The following is a 23,447-nucleotide window of genomic DNA, read 5'->3' on the forward strand; positions in this document are numbered from 1 at the left end:
TCCCCAGTCTGGTTTATTTGCATATTGAAAGAGGGAAAGATGTTGTCTTAGCCAAACGTCCACACATTTTGGTATAGGCTACCTGAAAAATCCCAGGATATCTTGAAAACATTTTTTTTTTTTTTTTTTAATTTCAAATTTCTTTTCTTGTCAGTGACAGTGCAGTTGGCAGAGTTTTACACCAGGGGCGCTGTGGCGTTAGGGAAAAAACGGAAGTGATGCAGAGGTAAGTAAGCCATGACATCACAAAGTAAAAAGTATGGCAGCGTCCGTTGAAGTGGGACTAAAGTTCATCGCGTTTGTTCCCTGTAACGCACTTTACGATAACACAAACTTCTACACGAATATGTGTCCAATGCACGTTGGTCATATGATGTTTATCTTTGATTTGCAGATTGACGCGCGCGCAGGAAATCTGGGAACGCGCAGAGAAAACGGGTGGTTTAAGTCGGTGAGGATAATGTGCAATAAAAATCACATGTGCCCTAATTCAAATTCAAAACACAACTTTTCTATTTATTAACATACTCTTATTATATGTTTTTAGACTGTATATACAATTAGAGGAGTCGTTTGGTTGGTTGTTGTGAATTTGTGCTCAGGTTATTTGCATATATGCATACTTTCGGTATCCTAAACTTATCTAGTTACGGTAGTTTTCAAACTTTTTGATGCAAGGAACCCCCAAATATGATGTTTGCTAGGAACTCACTTACTAAAAAATATAAATGCAGCTCTATAATTGTACTTTTAAAGACCTATTTTTAAGAATTGATTATGTTATGTGAGAGTAAATAGATTTTTGTCTTAGATTGAGACTGGATATAAATAGACACAAATGAGATGACTTGTTTTAAGAGAAAAAAACACTAAAGTAAATAAATAATAACTTGCAGTGTGTCATTTTATTATGACTATATATAATGTGTTACGTGGTGATTTGAATCTAAAGATGAATCATTTTAGTCAACTATGCTTTCATATTCTAATCTACATTTTAGGTAGAACATCCTCAGCTATGGCTGGAGAAGGACAACCAGACCCTGAACCCAATGATCAGGGTTTGCAAGCAGAGCTCGTTTCTTTGAGATCACAAGCGGAGGCGCTGCGACAGGATCTGAAGGCATGTAAGGATGAACTTCAGAAGTTACAGAAACAGCTCAGCCAAAGCGAACGACTTCAGAAGACCACAGAAAGCTACAATGAAGATCTCAGACAGCAGGTGAGCCAGGTGCTCATGGAGAACAGGGGCAGTTGTTTTTTTTATTTGTGGAAACAAGACTGTTACCGTTATAGGCCATTTTTATGATTAGTGTACTCCCAAAAACATGCCAACACAAGAACATTGTTGATAACATATGTTGCTTTTGATCTATGTGATTTAGGTTGATAAACTGAGTGAAGAAATCCATGAGCGAAAGAAAAGAGAGAGGGAGAAAGTTGATTCTGAGACTCAGACAGAGGAGTATACCTGGACAGAGACAGGTGAGTCTCTTTTATTTAATTGTACAAAAGATGGTTTACGCAAAAATGAAGACTGTCATCATTTACTCACCATCATGTCGTTCCAATCTCATAAGACTTTAGTTAATTTTCAGAGCACAAATTAAGAATTTTAATGAAATCTTAAACATTTCTGTCCCTCCATTGAAAGTCTCTTCACACGTGTCTACACCGGACGCAACTGTTGTCGCGTCGCACCACAACAGCTAGAACCTGTCCACACTAGGAATGGGAGTCTTTAGGCACCTCACGATCCGATCCAATCCCGGGAGTCACGATCCGATTCCAAAATGTTTCTTGATCTACTTTTTTTTTCTTAAATAATTAATTCTACCGTCTTGAAAATCGGAAGTCTTTATTTTAATATAATTTTTAAAGTAATTAAAAATTGATTTAAAACAATTGTATCTTAAGAGTTTTAAATATATAAACTAATATAGCTTCAAAACATAAAAGCAAGTTGTAGTCTAAACAATAAAGAAGAACAAAGAAACGTTACAATCAATAAACAGAATGTTTTCAGTATTGAAGGGTATCTGAACATTTTCCATTCAAGAGCTGTGAGTGATTTTTCTCTTTCTCAGTTTTACTGAGAAAGAGAAACCACATTTAACCACTTTCACAGAGTTGCACACAGCCGCATGCACAAGCACTCTTCATAAAGTGCGCGTGAGTATTTGAAATTGAAAATAGCCTTCTGTCAGTGAGTTTAATATTTTTATCAATTAATAATCCCACTGAATTCTAAAAGACAAAAATGATCCCCTCGTAGAAGCACGATGTGACACTTCAAAACATTCATGAACTGATCGTAAAATAAATTATTATGAATCGAGCAGCTTAATCCAAGTCTTCTGAGGAGACACGATCATTTTATATGATGAACAGATTGAATTTAGGTTTTTATTCACATATGTGACCCTGGATCACAAAACCAGTCACAAGTAGCACGGGTGTATTTGTGGCAATAGCCAACAAGAGATTGTATGGGTCAAAATTATCGATTTTTCTTTTATGCCAACTTAAATGGACAACTTTAAAGGCGATTTTCTCAAAGTTTTGATTTTTTTGCACCCTCAGATTCCAGATCTTCAAATAGCTGTATATCGGCCAAATATTATAAACAAACCGTACATCAATGGAAAGCTTATTTATTCAGCTTTCAGGTGATGTATAAATCTCAATTTAAAAAAATTTACCCATGTGACTGGTTTTGAGGTCCAGGGTCACATATAAAAATTGTATGAGGAGCTCAACTGCACTTGGTTGACACGTGAGAACAAACCTCATTAGTTCTTGCAGAACTTGCTGCTTAACTTGCGAGAATGACCTTTGCTGGTTCTCACACGTCAAGCGAGCATGCTTTCACTTCTGTTTACCAAACCTGAATGCTGTCAACATTGTTCACTGATCAATGTTAATATGTGAATAAAAGCCTAAATTCAGTCTGATCATCATAAAGCGATCGTTTCTCTTCAGAAGACTTGGACTAAACTGCTTGGTTCATAAGGATTTATTTTACCGTCTGTTTATGAACGTTTTGGGTGAATAGACGTTCAATAGAGGGACAGAAATCTCTCAGATTTCATTAAAAAAAAATCGTAATTTGTATTCTGAAGATGAACTAAAGTATTATGGATTTGGAACGACATGAGTGAGTAAATGATGACAGAATTTTCATTTTTGGGTAAACTATCCCTGGAATATTCCAATCATCTTCACCGTATATGTGAGGTTTAAATGTTATTTTCTTCCTGAAACAGATTATTATAATTATTACTATGGTGGATACTACCAGTCAGGAACGGAGACAACAGCAGAAACACAGGAGAATGTTGTCATGGAAACACAAGAGTGTTGTGAACACACTGAGGACCATCCCATAACAGCTGAGACGGCACCAGCCAATCCTGAGCAACCAAATGAATCAAGTGTCTTTCCACAAACAGAGGTATGAAAAGTGTTACTTATTTAGGTTACTACTTATTTAAGTGTTATTTAATTCTGATAACAGATCTAGGCATTTATTAATGTTGGTATTGACATTTTGCGTGTTGCATATTCTGGTGAATTATACAAAATCCCGCTGTACGTCATTCAGAAAGTTTCTAAAAAGAGTGTTTTAAGTTAATATTGTGGTAAAATAAAATGTGAATGATGTCTTCTCTATAGCCGCATTTCCACCGAAATTACAGGAACTTTTCCCCCCAGACCTGTTGCTGTCTGTGTTTCCATCGCGGTCTAAAGTAACGTGAAGATTAGGCAAATTAGACTTGAACCTTGTCGTCAGTCGTATTTTTTAAACTCCATTGTTGATTTGAATAGCAAACAACTCATACTGCACGCACCGCAACAGAGATTTTAAAAATGGCGGTTGAAATAAAATGCTTGGAATCAACCAATCAAAATGCGGCATGAACCAATCAGCATGTTCAGCGCCCAAGTCCCACCCCCGCAAGTTCCTGAACTTTGAAAAAGTACTACCTGCAAGCAGGGACTTTCTGAGGGGGAAATTTTTACCTGGAACTTCATTTAGACCCTGGTTCCTGCAGTGGAAACACACAGAGTATCACCCCAAAGTCCCTAGTTCCTGGGGAAAGTTCCTGCGGTGGAAGGAACGCGTGGCTTATGTTGATTATTACAGTCAGTCAAACTCCAACATCTAGCCAAAACGTATGCCTAAAATAATCCAGCACAGTCTAAAATATAACTTGGCAGTCTAAATCAAAGCCAGATTAATCCAACATATAAAAAAATATATATATATCAACAAATGTCTAAAATATGGCTAATATAATCTGAAATATTGCCAAAGCTATTTATATCATTGGTAAGATCATATAACATTTCACAAAGCATCAAAACATGGCTAAAATATAGCCAAAACAATTTAATTTTACAAAACAATCCAACGTATATACAAATCAGCCTAAAATATGGCCAAAATAATTGGGGATGCACGATATTTCATTTTGGCCGATATTCGATATGCCGATATTTTCAAACTAATTTTGTCCGATGCCGATACCGATATATACACATTTTCCCCCTGATATATTTACACTTTAATTTTACTGAAGAGAAATCCAAGTCTCTCTCCTGTACTACCTTTACCGTATTACACTCATGTGTTGTAGATAAGGCAATACACAAGACAAACAAAACAACATTTGATTCTACCATAAATGTATAATTTTACAAATGTAGACAGACATTCACCCCTGAAAAATAGGTAAATTATTTCACTTGGAGAATAAATGATATGCCAGTGCCACATTTTATTTTTAAGTTCAGACTTCAAACTTCAATCCTTAGGAGTAAAATAAATAAAAATACATTTTCAAATAAAAAATGTACATCTTCTCCTACTTGAACAGGTCTACCAAATGCTCCCCTGTTTTCGGTGCTGATGCGGTGGTGACGCGTTCATGTACTGTAACATGTAAGGGTGGCGCTGCCAATAAATCAACTAAAAGCTGTCACAAAGAAGCGCAAAAGTAATGATTTTGAATGTGTCAAATATAGCAAGGAGACATTTTAATTGTTTATTAATAAACAAGTGTTTTCTGTGTCGGCTGCAAAGATGAAGTTGACTGACTCGCGATCTTCGGAGTAGGCTAGTGAACGCGCCAGAGAGAAATGCACATTTCGGATTACATAGTTTTCTTTCGTTTTGAATTGTTCTGTTTAAAAATATGATTTCAAACGTTCTGTAGATAATAGATATATTTATCAGGTCTGTGAGGCAAGTAGGCTATGCTGAGTTTCGTTTCATTTATGAGACGAACTCCAGTTCACGCGCGCGCCTCCGTGTCGTGATATCTATTATCTGCTTTACTTATTATTTATTAAATCCAGGCAATTGGTTGATGAAACATTGATTAAAATTAAGATACAATTAATACAAAACGAAATTCACTTAGAAAGGCTTTGTGCTTTCTGTTTGAGGTCTCTGTGAAAGTTTTAAAGCAGTCTCTTTTAGTGCTGCTTTCAGAGCAGTCACGTCCGTAACCGAGAACTGTCACTGTTTTTCCTCATAAATGCGAACACGAAAAATAAAATAAAATGAATATTTTATGCTCTGTGGAGAGCATAGTAGCTTGGAGAGCTTACATTAGTAAGCTACAGGACATCGTCTTTCAAAAAATGACCTGCACGAAAGAGAAAAAAATTACTGCGTCATTGTACCCAGCACTTCTGAAAATGCACTTGCGAATGCGTCTCTGTTCCCAGCACATTTCAAACCATACTGACGCTCATGCTGGAAATGCCTCCACATGTTGGAAGTTTAAGTTTCTGGTGCTCATGCTATGTTCACGGTCGTCACGTTCACATAGGAAACACGCCACCCTATCGGCAAGGCTCATCGGCAGAAATATTCATATCGGCCGATGCCGATGATGGTCATTTAAAGCTTTTATCGGCCGATACCGATGTTGTGCCGATATCATCGTGCATCCCTAAAAAATAATTCAGCCCTTTGCAAAATGTAACTCTAATGGGCCCGTTTACACCTAGAACGATAACTATGAAGATAACTATATTAGCGTCCACACCAGCGGACAATATCGTTCTGTTTATTCTAAGTACGTGCTTGTCTGCCACTTTAAATGCTCAAGCTCGTTACAGCAGGATGGATTCTGATTGGCTGTCAATGTTTTTATCATTCATCAGATGGAAAAAATCATTCTGAAAGAGATTCTAACCAAATCATTTATTTGTGCCGTTATCGTTATAGCTGTGATGTGAACTCTGCTATTCTTTAATATTGAGAATAATGCAGAATGTCTAAAACATAGCCAATATAATCTGAAATACAGTAAAAAATCTATATTATGGCTAAAATAATGTAGCATCACAAAAAATATGGCAATTGTTTTATTATAAATAATATATGTATTTCTATTTTATATATATATATATATATAACTAAAAATTATATAAAATATTTTAATTGTATCATATAAAATTATACAACTTGTCACAAATTTAAATAAGGCCAAAATAAGCTAAATTATAGTTGTTATACTAACAAATTTCCAGAAGTTTAAAACATAGCCACAATACCACAACATACAGTCAAAACAATCAAACATATAGGCAAATAAGGTATAAAATTATGACTAAAATGTTCAAACATACAAACAAAAATATAAGCAATTGACAGCTTGTAATGTGAATAAATATTAGCCAGTTTCTTTACTGTGTGAACCCTGTATTTGTTCTCAGGAGGCCTCTGGTGAAGGCGGCTCTATAGCAGACATGCTGAGAGCAACAGCAGAGGAAGCGCTGAACCAGACCAACTTTGTGTTCGATGAAAGTTCCGGCATGTATTACGACCACAGCACTGGATTTTACTACGACTCTGTAAGTTGTTGTTCTCTGGGGACGTTTGACTGCTGTTATTTGTGTAATCGACATGTGTAATCTTAATCGCCTGTGTTAATGTGTTTTTTCCTCTTTTCCACCAGTCCAGTCAGCTGTACTATGATGCTAACACTGGAATGTACTATTACTACGACCCAGAAAGCGGGAAATACCAATTCCACTCTAGGATAGAGGTGCCTACAGCACAGCCCGAAGTGGAGCAGACGCCACAGAGGAAGACCAAAGATTGGAAAAACAGGAAGTCGGTGAAGAACACAGATAGAGCTTCCTGTCCTGATGGAGGGGTGAGATGCACACAGACACACATTGTCTTTACAGTTCTGTAATCACAGAGATTTAGTGGTTGACTCTCAATCCCCCTTACCTTCCTCAACTTGATTTCCCATTTCAAGTTCAAGTTGAGTTTCTGAATCAAGTTTCCCACCATTTTGAGTCTCAGTTTTCAGTATTGTTTCAATCACAGACAGCTTTTTGGCTTCTGGTTCTTGTTCTCATTGAATAGCGGTTGATGATTGTGAGGGTCTGTAGAAAAGTCTGGTCTCAGAAGAGGGTCCGTCGAGCAATTCTGAAAATGTAATGCCTGATGGAGCTGACCGTGTGCTCTTCTTTCGCTGTAGGTTCAGGATTTGACTTGCTCAATGGCTCAGTTGAAGATAGAACGTTTGAGACTGGTTGGAGTGAGAGGTACGCACTTGTTTATAGCTTTAAAGTTATATAGAGTTTTAGTATTTTCCCCTAAAATGGTCGTAACAAGCTAAAGTCATTCAGTGCATCTTAGTTTTTAATTTTGGTTTTATTAACCTTACTATTCAAATGTTTGGGGTCAGCTCAGTACTATTTTTTTTAAAGATCCTAATACTTTTATTCAGCAAGGATGCATTAAATTCAGTTTACCAGTAAAGAGATTTATATTGTTACAGAAATGTATGACGGTAAACATAAGTATAATATGAAAGGTTTCTTGAGCAGCAAATCAGCATATTAGAATGATTTCTGAAGGATCATGTGACACTGAAGACTGGAGGAATGATGCTGAAAATTCAGCTTTGCATCACAGGAATGAATTATATTTTAAAATGTATTCATATAGAAAACAGTTGTTTTAAATTGTAATATTTCATATTATTTCTGTTTGTACTGTATTTTTATTAAGTGAGCATAAGAGACTTTAGTATAACATTAAGAAAACTCACGAACTTTTATCACGAAAACCTTTTCAATCTGTTATATTGTTATATTCTGGAATCTTTTGTATTTGCCTCCTGTCAGTGTGGTTTATCTTTTTAACCTGGTCTTCGTTTTTTTTTTTTTTTTTTTTTTTTTTTTTACATTTCTGGTTGTGTTTTGACTGGGCCAAGACATCATGTGCTGTCAGAGCTGTGGTCAAGCAGTTTGCACACATGCTTGTTTCTTCAAATCTGGATTTCTTTATCCCATGCCAAACTTTTCTCTGCCTGATTTTTATTTTTTTTATTTTTACAATTAAAGGTATAGTGGAGGATTTTCTTTTTCCGGGTGGATCATCAAGACTATTGGTCCTCCTAGTTGTCAATCATTCTGGTGATATGTTTACGTAAGGCCGTCGTACGTGCTCGTCCCTAGGTAGTTTTCGCTTTCTGCGCATGCGCACTTTCAGGTGTATATGTGTGGTGAGCTGTCTATGGGTGAGCTACGGTTTCAGCCATTCATTGAAGCTCGCCGTTCTCACCGGGTTTTTTCAAAATGTCTGAGGGTCGCAAGAGAAAAAGTGTCTACGAATTGTATGACAAGAAGAGAAAGGCCTCTGAAGAAAGAAACAAGACCAGAGTGTTTTTGGGAGAATATTTCACACGCTGGCGTGCGCTAAAAGCACAGGTTGGGCTTCCCACTGATGCCTCAGTCGCGAAGTTTCTACTCGACAGGTAAAGTTTGGCATGCTATTTGGAGAAATCCATTTAAAATCACTGCTAGTAAAAGTTAATGTAAGCTATGATTAGCGATGTCTGATATAGTGGAAAAAGTGCAAATCTTCTTTTGGAAAGTAGGCTTGTATGAGCCATGCCGACAGCAACTCTCTCGTGCACACGTTTAATAGGCGTTCCCTCTCGGGAGCAGGTAGAGTGTTGCGCATGTGCATTTTTTCAAAAAGTGGAGAAGGCGGTTCTTTTCTAAAATTCGGGAAAATCCTCCACTATACCGTTAAGTGGTGAAAACGACATCAAACTATGATGTAAGGCTTGAGACGGTTTGAAAAGCGCTGTTTGGATGTTGATGATTTAGATGGTGGTTTTGCATCGTACATTACATTTTCTTGAACTGACTCAAAACTGAGACTCAAATGAAACTTGAAAGCCAAAACAAATCTTAAATTGTCACATCAAACCAATGTGACGTCACTATTGGTGATGTCCTGATTGGCTAAGTGTTTGCTCACTGACAGGACCATAAAGAGGCGGGGTCTGAGATTGACAGACAGTCTGAAAACCACCACAGAAGTAAGAAGGATGATGCGTCGTCATTTAAAAAAGGACGAAAGCCTCGGTCCCGAAGCCCCCAGCGACCCAGCGGTACAGAACGATCCAGGCGGACCAAGAGCCGTGACAGAAGCAAAGAGCGCTCTACGAACAGAAAGAAAACCCGGAGGCGGAGCGAGTCGCCGTCTGATGACTCGCACAGCAGGAGGCGGAGAGAGAACGGGTCCAATTCAGATGACACGCACAGCAGGAAGAGGAAGAAGAGAAAAGAGAAGAAGAGGTCACGTTCTGAGACTCGCAGAGACCGGAAGTCACGCTCTGATAACATGAGCGGTGAGAGCGAGCCGGAGGAAGGCGAGATCACCGAGTCAGATGGAGGGAACGAACCTTCTTCATCATCCTCGGCTGCATCTCCCGTCCAACCAGCACATGACAGTCCTGAAAGAGAACTGGAAATGCAGATACAGGAGGAAGGTGAGGAGGCACATTCAGAGGGAATTGAACACTGCGCCCCCTGGTGGCTGTTTGTTTGGTATTGGCCGTTTGTAGATGCAGTGTTAAATTGAATGTGCATCAGGTGAATGCGCGCACTACAGTAGGATTTTATTTTTGTCTATCCGTAACCGTAATGTTTGTGATTTTTATATTTCAGAAGCCTGGCCACCATGTGTTCGGGTAACTGTGGTTCGCTCTCCTGTTCTGCAGACTGGAACGCTCTTCATCCTCACGGCTGACACAGTCGCCACTATCGGCCGGTCGGTATAGTTCTGTGTGTGTGGTTCTGTTCATCCATTGCGTTCTTTAACATGTTTTTGTGTATCTGTTTGCAGAGAGAAGGACATGAATCATGCCATCAGAATCCCTGAGATGGGAGTCAGTAAGGTAAAACACTATACGAAAACACTCAAATCAAACTACAGACAAACATTCTTGACCAAAAGCACTTTTACTATGACATTAAACAATCTAAAGTAATGCATTTTTGTGGCCTAATGTCTTATTGTTGATGGGCTTCAGTTAATAGTCATGCGTTAATAGAAGGTCTGTTCAGTACACTGAAACATATTCTCTAAATCCCAGGAGTAATTGCACCTGGTGCTCAAGATAAGGGCAGTGTTATTTTAGTATCTTTGAGATACTATTATAGTTTTTATTAAAAATATTTTGAATTAGATTTCATGTTTGTGTTATGTTTATTTTCAGTTTCAGTAATTTTGTAGTGCGTTTGTAATTTTTCTTAGGTTTTGGTTTGGTAAAATATGTATATAGTTTTTATTAATTTATTTCAGTTTTAGTTTTTTTTTTAGTACATCTAGTTAAACTAAATGGAAATGGGAAATGTTGCCATAAAGTCCCCCTGTAATCAATAATTAAATCCCTTAAAACTCATCTTTGATCACCAAAGTTACACATTTCAACTTTTCAAATTCTTCATGCCTTAAAATAGCTTGAATGTAACTCTACACCTTTGCATCTTTTAGTATACGCGGTTATGAATATGCGGTTATATGAATATGCAAATTAGCCCTTGTCTCCACTCGCTCACCATAGGTGGACTTTAATACTACCTGAAATAAAATACGTTTATTTTTTATATATTGAATTTATTTCAGTTAATGTTTATTTTATTTCAATTAACATTTTTTTTATTGTTTTAGTTTCAGTTATAATAATTTTTATAAATTAATAAATTATACTTTTTTTTTTATTATGCTGATTTGCTGCTCAATAAACATTTCTTATATTTATTATGATGAAAACTGATACTTTTTTTGTCTTTACTGTAATTTTTGATAAATTGAATGCATCCTTGCTGAATAAAAGTAATGATTTATTGAAAAAAAATCTTCCTGACCCCAAACTTTTGAACAGTAGTGTATTTGACTGAAAAAGTGTATTTGAGTGAAATGGGATAATGTGTTTTAAGAAGTAAATGGGGTCAATTTTGAATTCATTTTAACAGCATGTTTTCTCTCTCTCTCTCTCTCTCTCTCTCTCTCTCTCTCTCTTGTGTGTGTGTAGTCCCATGCAGAAGTTTATTTTGACCAGGAGCAGCAGTGTTATATGCTGATAGATCAGGGCAGTCAGAATGGCACCGTCCTCAATGGGAACAGAATACTACAGGTAACACAAACAGCTGTTGTATCCCAGAATCCTTTTGAACACATCTCATTATGAGGATGTTTATCAGAATTGTAAATGTCTGTGTCCCTACAGCCTAAAGTTTGCTGCGACCCTTGCCCTCTGACCCACGGGGATGAAGTGAAGATGGGAGATACGGTGTTGTCCTTCCACATCCACACAGGAACAGACACATGTGACGGCTGTGAACCAGGACAGATCATAGCACACCTGAGCCGCCATAAGAGAGATGAGACCTCTGGTATGCATGCACACATTGCCAAAAAATTAGTCATTAATTCTGCTATCTTATACACATCTCTAAACTGCTTTACTATGAATCAATTGCAGCTTATGTTCTTTTGCAATGCACGTATGTTTCAGGAACTGTTCTCAGTAAAGAAGACAAGGAGGTTCAAAGACAGAAGGAACTGAAGATGATGAAGGTTAAATATGGTCTTAAAGTAAGTTTTTATGTCCTGTACAGGCTCTTTTGCTGGTGAAATGTGTTTTAGAGCACAAGTCAGGTGTGTTAAATTGGCTTGTTAACTGTGTGCGGTCAGTGCTGCCCTCTTTTGGTCAGCAAGTAGACGATCACACTATTCCTGGGTGTTGCAACTTGCAAGCTACAACAGGTCAAATATTAAACTGCTAAAACAATGGTTCTGTCATCCAAGATATCATGCTGTGGCAAGCATCACTATTAATATTGTCCATACTTTGTCTGAGGGTTTGTTGTAAATCATTAACGCCAATTATTAAACTTTGGCGCATAACTGTGTTTGCGCAATGATTGTGCTACTCTGTGCTTCTCAACCTTTTTAACTTGAAGTTGTCCAACCAGTGTTGTTTTTTTGTATCACTGGCTTGTTATTGTAGTTATTGTTAATATTTTGAATTAGATTTTATTAATATATTTTCTGTTTTAATTTTAAAGTTTTAGTGTTTTTGTCGTTTTAATTAGTTTTTTTTTTTCTGTATAGTTTTTATTATGTTTTGTTTATTTTAAGTTATTTTAATGATTCAACTTAAACTAAACAAAAATGAGAAATGTTGCTTTGGCATCTAGTTGAATTTCTGTCAAAATTAACGCGTTAACGCATGCGATTCTTTTTTTCAGTTTAATGCGTTAAAAAATATTTAACGCAGCATCCATTTTTTCCCGTCATCTTGACTGCGCTACTATATATGATCACGCTATCATTCATTCAAGTGCTATTAAACCATTTAAGTGCGATAAGATACAAAAAAGGAACTTAAATCTGTCTTGGCGCTCAATCTATGAATCTCACATAATTGTGATTAAAGAAAAATGTGCAATTAATTAGTTAATTGACAGCACTAGTTATAGTGTGTGTGTGTGTGTGTGTGTGTGTATATATATATATATATATATATATATATATATATACACACACAGTGAGGAAAATAAGTATTTGAACACCCTGCTATTTTGCAAGTTCTCCCACTTAGAAATCATGGAGGGGTCTGAAATTGTCATCGTAGGTGCATGTCCACTGTGAGAGACATAATCTATAAAAAAAAAATCCAGAAATCACAATGTATGATTTTTTAACTATTTATTTGTATGATACAGCTGCAAATAAGTATTTGAACACCTGAGAAAATCAATGTTAATATTTGGTACAGTAGCCTTTGTTTGCAATTACAGAGGTCAAACGTTTCCTGTAGTTTTTCACCAGGTTTGCACACACTGCAGGAGGGATTTTGGCCCACTCCTCCACACAGATCTTCTCTAGATCAGTCAGGTTTCTGGGCTGTCACTGAGAAACACGGAGTTTGAGCTCCCTCCAAAGATTCTCTATTGGGTTTAGGTCTGGAGACTGGCTAGGCCACGCCAGAACCTTGATATGCTTCTTACAGAGCCACTCCTTGGTTATCCCGGCTGTGTGCTTCGGGTCATTGTCATGTTGGAAGACCCAGCCTCGACCCATCTTCAATGCTCTAACTGAGGGAAGGAGGTTGTTCCCCAAAATCTCGCAATACATGGCCCCGGTCATCCTCTCCTTAATACAGTGCAGTCGCCCTGTCCCATGTGCAGAAAAACACCCCCAAAGCATGATGCTACCACCCCCATGCTTCACAGTAGGGATGGTGTTCTTGGGATGGTACTCATCATTCTTCTTCCTCCAAACACGTTTAGTGGAATTATGACCAAAAAGTTCTATTTTGGTCTCAACTGACCACATGACTTTCTCCCATGACTCCTCTGGATCATCCAAATGGTCATTGGCAAACTTAAGACGGGCCTTGACATGTGCTGGTTTAAGCAGGGGAAACTTCCGTGCCATGCATGATTTCAAACCATGACGTCTTAGTGTATTACCAACAGTAACCTTGGAAACGGTGGTCCCAGCTCTTTTCAGGTCATTGACCAGCTCCTCCCGTGTAGTTCTGGGCTGATTTCTCACCTTTCTTAGGATCATTGAGACCCCACGAGGTGAGATCTTGCATGGAGCCCCAGTCCGAGGGAGATTGACAGTCATGTTTAGCTTCTTCCATTTTCTAATGATTGCTCCAACAGTGGACCTTTTTTCACCAAGCTGCTTGGCAATTTCCCCGTAGCCCTTTCCAGCCTTGTGGAGGTGTACAATTTTGTCTCTAGGGTCTTTGGACAGCTCTTTGGTCTTGGCCATGTTAGTTGGATTCTTACTGATTGTATGGGGTGGACAGGTGTCTTTATGCAGCTAACGACCTCAAACAGGTGCATCTAATATAGGATAATAAATGGAGTGGAGGTCGACATTTTAAAGGCAGACTAACAGGTCTTTGAGGGTCAGAATTCTAGCTGATAGACAGGTGTTCAAATACTTATTTGCATCTGTATCATACAAATAAATAGTTAAAAAATCATATATTGTGATTTCTGGACTTTTTTTTTTAGATTGTCTCAGTGGACATGCACCTACGATGACAATTTCAGACCCCTCCATGATTTCCAAGTGGGAGAACTTGCAAAATAGCAGGGTGTTCAAATACTTATTTTCCTCACTGTATATATATATATATATATATATATATATATATATATATATATATATGTATATATATATATATATATATATATATATAATTGTTTTTTTTTTTTTTTCAGTTAATGTTCATTTTATTTCAAGTAATGGACGTGTTTTAGTTTTAGTTAACGATAATTAACTGGAACCCTGTGTCCAACATATGAAAAATCCGACTATATGAAAGGCCCCTCTCATATTCATAATATGTTCATAATGTTAAAGCACTGCTATTGTTCTGCTGGTTGTGCCTTCTATCAATTTACTATGCTTGTTTTACATAAAGACTTACGTGTGTGTGTGTTTCAGAGCAGTGATTATGAAGAGCAGAAGGCCCTGAAGAACAGCAGGTATAAAGATAGAGCAGAAAACCGCCGGCAGACAGTCGGAAGCGAGGGAACGTTCCAGAGAGACGATGCTCCTGCTTCTGTTCATGTGTACGTAACCTATTCAGTCAAACATTTACCCCTGTAAAAACAGATCTGCACTACAGTAGATTTCTTGCGTAACCGTATCAAGGTTAAAGATGTTTTCGCAGACTTGTGCTTTTTCTCACTGTGTGTGTATATAGTGAAATCGGGGATGAGAATAAGGGTAGACGGATGCTGGAGAAGATGGGCTGGAAACGAGGAGAAGGCCTCGGCAAGGACGGAGCTGGAATGAAGGATCCGGTAATAGTTTCTTCTCATTTGTTTACGCAGTGTCATGTACATAAGTGCATGAGATTTACACTCACTTCCCTTTGTGTGTGTGTGTCGTAGATTCAGCTGCATATGCGCAAGGCTCAGTCTGGTCTTGGTTCTGGAGCTGCCGTGTCTGTAGAAGACGCCACACTTGCCAGAAACAAAACCCAGAGGAACTGGGAACGTGCACGGGAACGGTTCTCTGACGCCTGCCAGGCTGACTCCGCCCATCCTGAAACGAGCCAATCGCCTCAAGCCTGGGTCAAAAGTCAGGATACAGAATGACTCCTTAGTGATAATTTGATCTGATGCTGGGCATTATTTAGGTTAACTATTTTTCATCATTTCGGTGGAAGACCTTTTGTAAATAGATGTCAGTTCATTTTAAAGATTGATGGTTTGAGAAAGTCTTTGTTTGTTGTTTACGGTGAAATTCAATAGCAAAGAACATCTTGGACAAATAAACAATAATAAACAATCATGCTTTCCAGTTATTTATATACAAATTTATATTAAGTGTTGCATTATACTGTGTAAGATGCTTGCTAAAGGTTGCATATGTGCAAAAGGTTCCACACTTGTAGCTATACAATATCTACAAAGGCACATGTTTTGTGGATCATGTTGCAGCATTTCGGCTGCAGTTAAACCTGTCCGATCAGAAAGGAACTACTGTAGTTGTGCAACTCCATTATAGTCTTTTAGTTTTCTTACTGCTGCTTGTCTAAGGACAACAAACAATTATGTTATAGGAAACAAAAACCCATGTGTTGTGATTGTTGGCCAGCTTATTTGTCTTTATTGTATCAACCTCATGTCTGGGTCAGATCTCTGCTTAAAATCGAAAGAAAAAATATTTTAATATTTTTTTTAGTTTTAGGTGGTGAATCTCATCAGATCACCTGACATTGTTTATAATATTAATTATTATTATTAGCGTTAGAATTAAATAATTATGAATATGCATGTATAATATGGTTATACTCAATGCCCTTATACTGAATTAAAACAAGCAAAGTGTCTGGAACAGTGTTATTTTAGTATTAGTGTTAATTGTATTTTTATATTTTCTGTTTTAAAGGTGTAGTATTTTTGTTGTTTGACTTTTTTTTCTTTCTTTTTTTTAAATATGTCTATATAGTTTTTATGTTTTAGTTTTAATCAACAACTCGGATAATAATTGGTAGTTGTCATAAATTTAAAAAATAATCATTAATCAAATTATTATTAATTTGAGGAGAAATGTGAGCGCGAGATTCCCCTTGTCTCGAAGTAGTGTGCGCGCGCTGAACCGGCGGCGCTAGGACCGCGCGCTCAGTTGTCCGATTTGTTCGTGTGGGTGAATAAGTTCAGAGAAACGTCGCCTACCTAAAACCTCAAAAAGTTCCCAGACAGCCATGTCTATAGATGCGATGTAGTGGAGAGAATGCTGTCAAAATGTGCTTTCCGCGAAGTTTTACGTTTAAATAGGCGGGATTTCATGTAACCGAGCCGCTGAGGGCAGTCGGGACCGGGGACGGACAGAGATGAGCGCGAGCACACAGCTGCTGTCCAACGGACCACGGAGAGAGGTGAGATTCACTTTGATCGCTTCACAACCGGAGGATCCCACGTTTAAAGGGTTCTTAGAAAACACGGCGTGGCCTTTTTTCTGGCCGTCGAAGGTCGTTTCATAACTAGGTGTTTGGCGTTAAAGAGGAGTTAAACTAGATTAAGTTTAACCAATGTGACAGTTTTGAAAGAATAACACTAAGTTACTCTTGTGTTCTGTTCTTTCTCTACTGTAAGTGAAATGAATCAATAATAAGTTAATAAGAAGTTTAAATGGCTGAATAACGCTAACGTTAGTTGACTTGACCTGTTCTGCTTAATCCGTTAGTCAATGCTCTTCATGACAGCTTTCAGTTCTCACAGTATCGGAGAGTGGGGTAAGTTGTGGCACTATTTAAGTTGTCCTTTAGGCGAAAAGAAATGACAAAGAAATAACGCTAATATGCCCAGATATATTTGAGCATAGCTGTTATCTACTGAAATAAAGGCAATAAAATATGACTTGACTTGAAACGAGAAGAAAGTATCTAGCCTATATAGGGCCCTAAAAAGATGACTGCGCCAAAAAGTGAACTTGACTTGGGGTAAGTTGAGTCATGGGGAATACTTGAGAAATGTGCATCTGAATATCTGGTTGTGGTTATTAAAATAATGTACACAAACTGTTATACAGTGGTTAATAACCAGCCTAATATAATAAATATATATATAGACGAATACATTTGCTTTGACATGATTAATGTAATGTAAATTAAAATAAAATAAATAAATGTATTTAATGTATTATAAATAGAAAAAAAAATATTGTGTATGTCAGCCTATTTAATCACAGGTAGCTTTGATTGGCTCTGTCTAAACATCATTGTGCAGTTTCCTAGATTAAGGCGGTATCACATTTTACCCCACTCTCCCTTTAAGTGTATACGTGCAAAGTAATAATGGATTAACGATGAGCACTAATCTTTTTGCCCACCATTTGTTCTTTAAAGTAGCCTAGATGTTTTTGTTTTTTCACTTATGGTTTCCTTTGAGTCATTGCTGTCATTATTAGTAATTTAAGCTTTTATTGGTGTACGCGTATGTTACACTGTAACACTGCGCATTCCCGTTCTTTCTGTCACATTGTACGTTAAGTGTTGGTAGATAACAATTGCCTTCATTTCACCTGGACAGTATTGAAGTTCTCCAGCAGAGGGCGGTCATGGGTGGTGTGTGTATTAGAGAGCAGAAGGTCAAGTGAACAGTCAATGTAACGTGCTGTGGGACAGTGGAAAGTTTCATTTCTGTGATGAAGATGAAATGTTGTAATCTGTTGAACTCCACTGGCTGATGGAGAGATTAGGTGTTTTGTTTAAAGCAAAGATTACAACAAATACCTCAGTCGAAGCTTCCAGCTGAGTGCCAAATGTTCTCAGCTACAAACCTAAACACTTAAGAGATATCCTGAAGGATAATTTTCACAGCTAATATAATCCACATTTTTAATTTTGTAATTGTACTGTGCAATTCCATTAAGAATGGGTGATTAAAGCATACTTAACAAATCACATTGACAGTTCATGCATAATGAATCTGCTATGAGCTTCTGTAAATTTCGAACACTGGAGAGGTGTAAAAAATAAAATAAAAATGTTGCATTGCAACCTGGGGAAAAAAACAACAACCTCTTTTAATTGCTCTAACCGGTGTCGACTGTGAGCCTAACAGCCTGAGTTGACAACCTGAAGATTTCCCACTGGTGATGTTGTTAAATGTTTAACAACTGCATGTTTTATTACTGCCTTTGTATTTTTGATTTATTGTACTGTGGTACTGGATGATATTTATATAACATGGCATTTACATGGTGTCCGCTTTACTGTATTGAACAGTACATGGTATTTTGTCCAGAAAACATAATAACAGCTACATAATAATAACATACTTTTTTGCAATGCAATGTCACTCTTTTAATCATACTATATATATAGTTATTAATATTATTTATTTATTTATTTATTTGAAAACATGGCATCAATTAGCAACAATAGTTACAATTTTAATTTCAGAATGCAAATATAGTGGTTTTAATAAAGACAGCAACATTGCAACACTGATTGGCATCTTTGAACGGACATTTTTATAATAACTCAGTTTGTGTTTCATGGGGAAAAAGTCACATGGGTTTCGAGAGACATGAGTGTGGGTAGATTTTCATCTGTGGAAGGCTGTGTATTTAGTTTATCAGAATAGAGCATCAGAATAGAGCGACGTTTTTTGGCATTTCCAGAAAATGCGATGTCAAAATTGAACATTTTGCATACACATGCAGCCTGTGGCACATGTGCAGAGTGACTTGCAAAAGTTGGGCCAAAAACATTTTTCCCACCCATGCAAGAATCTGTTAAATAAACTCCAGCATAATAAAAGGTCAGTGTAGTCATGTCTGGGTTTATCAGTCATTTACAGATGTTTGGAACATTTTACAGCTTGGACCTGTAATATGCAAACATTTGGAAACCCAGATGTGCTATCACTGATCCTACAGTCTTGCACTGTACATTTTATGCATTTGGCAGTCGCTTTAAGTGACTTATTGCATTCATATTTTATCGGTTCATGCACTGAATTTGAACCCTTGGCCATTCTCTACCATCCTAATGCTTGAAGAGCTTTTGAAGTCATTGTTTATGAACATTCAAAATGTTCAAAGCATTTTTGATGCATCAAGGCTAAGGTCAATTGCTTGGCCTTGTTTAGTGATAGACCTAAAATGTGGCCTTTCTGAGGTCACCGGCTGATAAGCGTGCCCACTCGAGTTGTATCCTCCAGCAGTGTGGATGTATAACACATATTTTCTTTTTCTTTTTGAGTGAATTATAAATAAATATTGTGTGAAGTATACACTCTTAAAAATAAAGGTTATTTATTGGCATTGATGGTTCTAAGAAGAACCTTTAACATCCATGGAACCTTTCAAATGCACAAAAGGTTCTTTAGATTATTAAAATATTCTTTACCAAGAAAAAAAATGATATTTTAAAAGCTGTTCACTGAAAGACTCTTCAATGGCACAAAATATTCTATGACATTGCTGTGAAACCCATTTTTGGACCCTTTATTTTCAACACTTATAAGTTGTAAGCTTCAATTGCTGTCATTAAATTGTATCTGCATTTATGGGCCACCCTAATCGGCATCAGTACCGGTTGAGTCAATCACTAGTCTCGTTTATGCATTAAAAGGGATTAGAATATCAGTGTCTCTCTGCTCAAGTTCATCTTTAAACTCTGCAAACAGCAGAAGATGAATCCAGCATTATTCCAGAATGAATAAATACTGTGTGTGTGTGTGTGTGTGTGTGTGTGTGTGTGTGTGTGTGTGTGTGTGTGTGTGTGTGTGTGTGTGTGTGTGTGTGTGTGTTCATGGGAAGAGGGAGTCATTGATGTGCGTGTCTGTCACTAATGACGCTCGTGTGTCTTAAAGGACCATGAGTGTAAGTTTGAGACATACTCTCAGTGTCTAATGCTTTGCGCCTGTTATTAAGAGCTCCGACGTCGTGATGAAATACATATTGTAAATGCCGCGAGAAAATGCATCTTATCGAGCAGCCTGAACCTGTAGTATCTTACGCCGAGGTGAAATGAGGGTGTAATTTGTCCAAATATGTGACATGGCACAAGCGCATCGCTCTCACGGTTGGACAGCCGAGGTGTCATTGATCTGATCTGATATGATCACTGATAAATAACGCGGTGAGATGGATCTCCTCTACGTTTTTCCTTGACGCGCGCGGGAGGCAGGCAGGCGGAACTGAGCAGCGCGAACACCGGCCAATGTACCGGGGGGACGGCGGCGTGACAGCGGCCCGGGAGCGGCAGCGGCGGCGTGACAGCGGCGGTCTTCACATTCGTTCCTCCGGGTTTTACGCAACGAGGCGCGGGGAACGATGGGCTGCGCTCCCAGCATCCACGTCTCGCAGAGCGGGGTGATCTACTGCCGCGACTCGGACGAGTCCAACTCTCCGCACCAGACCACCACCATCTCGCAGGGCACGGCGACCACCCTGCACGGCCTCTTCATCAAGACCGACGCGGCGGATACCATCCCCTCCGTGATCGCGTACCAGACCAGGCACACTCGGACCAGCTCTCAGCGGGAGCGGAAAGAGAACAGCGGCGGACACATGCGCACAGAGGCCGAGACTCAAACCAGCTGCACCAGCGTCAAGGTATGAAGAATGAATGAATGGCGATATGGTGGGAATCAGTTTTTAGATCTTTATCTCGCATTATTTCCACCATCTTGTCATTCATTCAGCGTTTTAGTGTCATTCCTGCGTGCATTACGTGTGTTGTTGTGAATCATCAGCTGGATGCTTATTGCTGCCATATGTTTACTGTTTATTATGCATTACACTTCCTATACTGTACAAATGGTTAAAAAAGTGAATGAGTTTTGTTCTTTCTCAAATTCAAACAGGTGGGAGCCAGTAATGGCCAATATTTGCCCTGTGAAAGTGATTTTAATGGGCATTGTTTACCTTTATGAGGTAACCATATAAAACACATCATGTCAAAAATTTCAATTGAATCAGTGTATTACGATGAACAATTTGACTGTTGTTCAAGATCTTGCGATCTTCTGCTGCTGTTTACATGACTGGCTGATCTCTCACCAGCTGTCAGAGCAGATTTTGATCTATAGATGGATGATAATATCTCTATGGAGGCACTAAACACATCACTGTGTAGGTTTTGAAAATTATGAAATATGTAAAATGTTAGATAACAGAAAAAAAGGAGGAAAGTATGTGGAGCATTTGTGCCCTGAGCCCTGGTTATTTTCAGACCCTGGTGGGAGCTGATGTGTGTGAACATAGATTGCATATGAGCCACCATGATGGTCCTTATAGCAGGTATGTTGAACTGGTGGGTCACAACCAGAAGGCTTCAGGTTTGTTTTGATATAGTCACATTTACATTTATGCATTTGGCAGATGCTTTTATTCAAAGCAACATACATTGCATTCAAGGTATACATTTTATCAGTTCATGCATTCCCTGGGAATGAAACCTATGGCCTTGGTGTTGTTAGCATCATGCTCTGTAAAAGGCATATGATAATGGTCATCATAGAAGAAAACAACATAATTTTGTATGATAGTGATAGTGAAATATTAACTCATGGTAGATTTTCACATTTTTATAGAGCAGAGAAAACACATTTAGTTTTTAGGTTTTTTTTACACCAAAGGCAAAACTGATTGCAAAGGCAAATCAAACAGATTTTTGGTACGAAAATACTGCACTGTATTTTTTAAATTTTAAATAATGTTCATTGGTTATATTATTTTATTTATGCACTTTTATACACTTTTCAAACGTATTAAATGGCCTGTGTCTGTGATTATGACACATTAAATTTCCACACTGCGAAACTCCCTCCCTTATATCAGTTTTTCTGTACCTTATGTTGTAGATTTATTTGAATGTGGGTGCGGCCTTTGTATTAAACTAGTCAGATCTGACTTCCCGAACAGGACCCGTGCATGCTAATACTAATAATTTGGCATATTGTTTCACATTTGATTTTAAGGACATTTTTGTTGACATTTTACATGATAAACAATTTTGCTACTGATTTGGGTCACCACTTGATTAAAGTAAAATCTGGGTCATGATGCAAAACCAGTTGAGAAACTATGGGACTGGTTTCACAGACAGGACTTAGATTAAGCCAGGATTAGACCTTAGTAACTCTTATAAATGTGCCTTAGACTGGTGTGCATCTTGCACTGAAATGGCAAAAACATATTTTAAACTATGTCAGAGCAAGCTGCTTTCAGTTAAGACCGCTCAAACATGCACTTAAGTCTGGGACTAGGCCTAAGTCTTGTCTGTGAAAACAGAGGATACTGTATAAGTACATGCAGTGAGCCCAAAAACTTAAAGTACACTTAAAAATCCACTGTATCCGTATTCCATAATGTCTTTTATCTTAATCTTTTATTGAATGAGTGATGTACATATGAGCTTTGCTTGTTAAAGGTTAAATTCAAAAACTCTGCTGTGTGGAAACTTCCATAGAAAATATTTTTAATAAACTATAATTCACTTCAGTGACTGTTTCAGTTTTATTCCATGTTTTTTGAACATCACCTTGACAGTAAACCTATAGAATTCTTTGAAGTACCTTACCCAACCATGGTAACTATAGTGTTTTTTGCAAGGCTACACTTTTTGCATCTATTTCAGAGTGCTTGAATGTAGCATTGAGATTTATTGTTGAAAAATGTAATCCACTTTCTGGGATATCTTTCCTTTACAGTTTGCTTACATTCTGGAGATGATGTTGGAAGGCTGTTGACCGGAACGCCGTAAATCCTGCCATGTTTAGAATGAATATTGGCCTTATCTGAGTTAAAGTGTTTACAGTCAGATCGCGTGTAGAATTCAGATTAGAAAAAGTCTCACACTGCAGGTGAGCACACTCTCTTAGACCTGTCATAAACACACTTTTTTGTTAGTTTTGTCCAAGAATAATTACATTTTTTCTGTCAGAGAATGATAAAATCATGGTCAGGGGTTTATTTGGACTAATTCAGCCAAGTAAAACCTGCCAAATCAATGAGATTTTAAAACCATCCAAATCTATGGTATTTGTCTTACGCAACACAAATCAATTACTAATGTAATTTTAAAGTCCTATAAGGACAGTTTATAGATCTGTGTATA

At 37.7% G+C, this 23,447-nt stretch overlaps 2 protein-coding genes across 7 annotated transcripts in view; both read left to right on the forward strand.

Moving 5' to 3' along the window:
• The first annotated feature begins 222 nt into the window (after positions 1-222).
• aggf1 (angiogenic factor with G patch and FHA domains 1) lies at positions 223-15,658 on the forward strand. 4 transcript variants are annotated; one of them, XM_084136745.1, is made up of 16 exons: positions 226-308; positions 395-451; positions 1,002-1,222; positions 1,386-1,485; positions 3,267-3,454; positions 6,733-6,870; positions 6,975-7,175; positions 7,509-7,575; positions 9,997-10,099; positions 10,175-10,226; positions 11,367-11,468; positions 11,562-11,727; positions 11,850-11,929; positions 14,807-14,934; positions 15,069-15,168; positions 15,259-15,658. In XM_084136745.1, exons 3-16 carry the CDS (start codon positions 1,019-1,021, stop codon positions 15,463-15,465), a joined length of 1,836 nt encoding a protein of 611 aa, XP_083992871.1. In that variant the 5' UTR covers positions 226-308; positions 395-451; positions 1,002-1,018; the 3' UTR covers positions 15,466-15,658. The 4 variants fall into 4 exon arrangements, with proteins under 4 accessions (XP_083992872.1, XP_083992870.1, XP_083992871.1 ...); XM_084136743.1 differs by lacking the exon at positions 7,509-7,575 and adding an exon at positions 9,311-9,818; XM_084136746.1 differs by having other exon boundaries at positions 223-451.
• An 805-nt stretch (positions 15,659-16,463) lies between these two features.
• The window catches only part of pde8b (phosphodiesterase 8B), a 64,214-nt gene continuing 57,230 nt past the window's right edge, over positions 16,464-23,447 (forward strand). For 2 of the 3 annotated variants that reach the window (XM_084136740.1, XM_084136741.1), the window contains exon 1: positions 20,240-20,941. In XM_084136740.1, coding sequence (XP_083992866.1) covers positions 20,660-20,941 — 282 coding nt within the window. In that variant the 5' untranslated portion in view covers positions 20,240-20,659. Of the gene's footprint in view, positions 16,752-20,239; positions 20,942-23,447 lie in introns of those variants that run through there. The other variant, XM_084136742.1, reaches the window with a different exon arrangement.

This window comes from Abramis brama, assembly GCF_963993115.1.
Source record: "Abramis brama genome assembly, chromosome: 15".
NCBI lineage: Eukaryota > Metazoa > Chordata > Actinopteri > Cypriniformes > Leuciscidae > Abramis > Abramis brama.

Coding starts and splice junctions, on each gene's coding strand:
- aggf1 (XM_084136744.1), top strand. CDS start 1,019: ATGGCTGGAGAAGGACAACCAGACCCTGAACCCAATGATCAGGGTTTG. Junction 10,100..10,174: donor ACAGTCGCCACTATCGGCCG/GTCGGTATAGTT, acceptor ATCTGTTTGCAG/AGAGAAGGACATGAATCATG. Junction 11,728..11,849: donor TAAGAGAGATGAGACCTCTG/GTATGCATGCAC, acceptor CGTATGTTTCAG/GAACTGTTCTCAGTAAAGAA.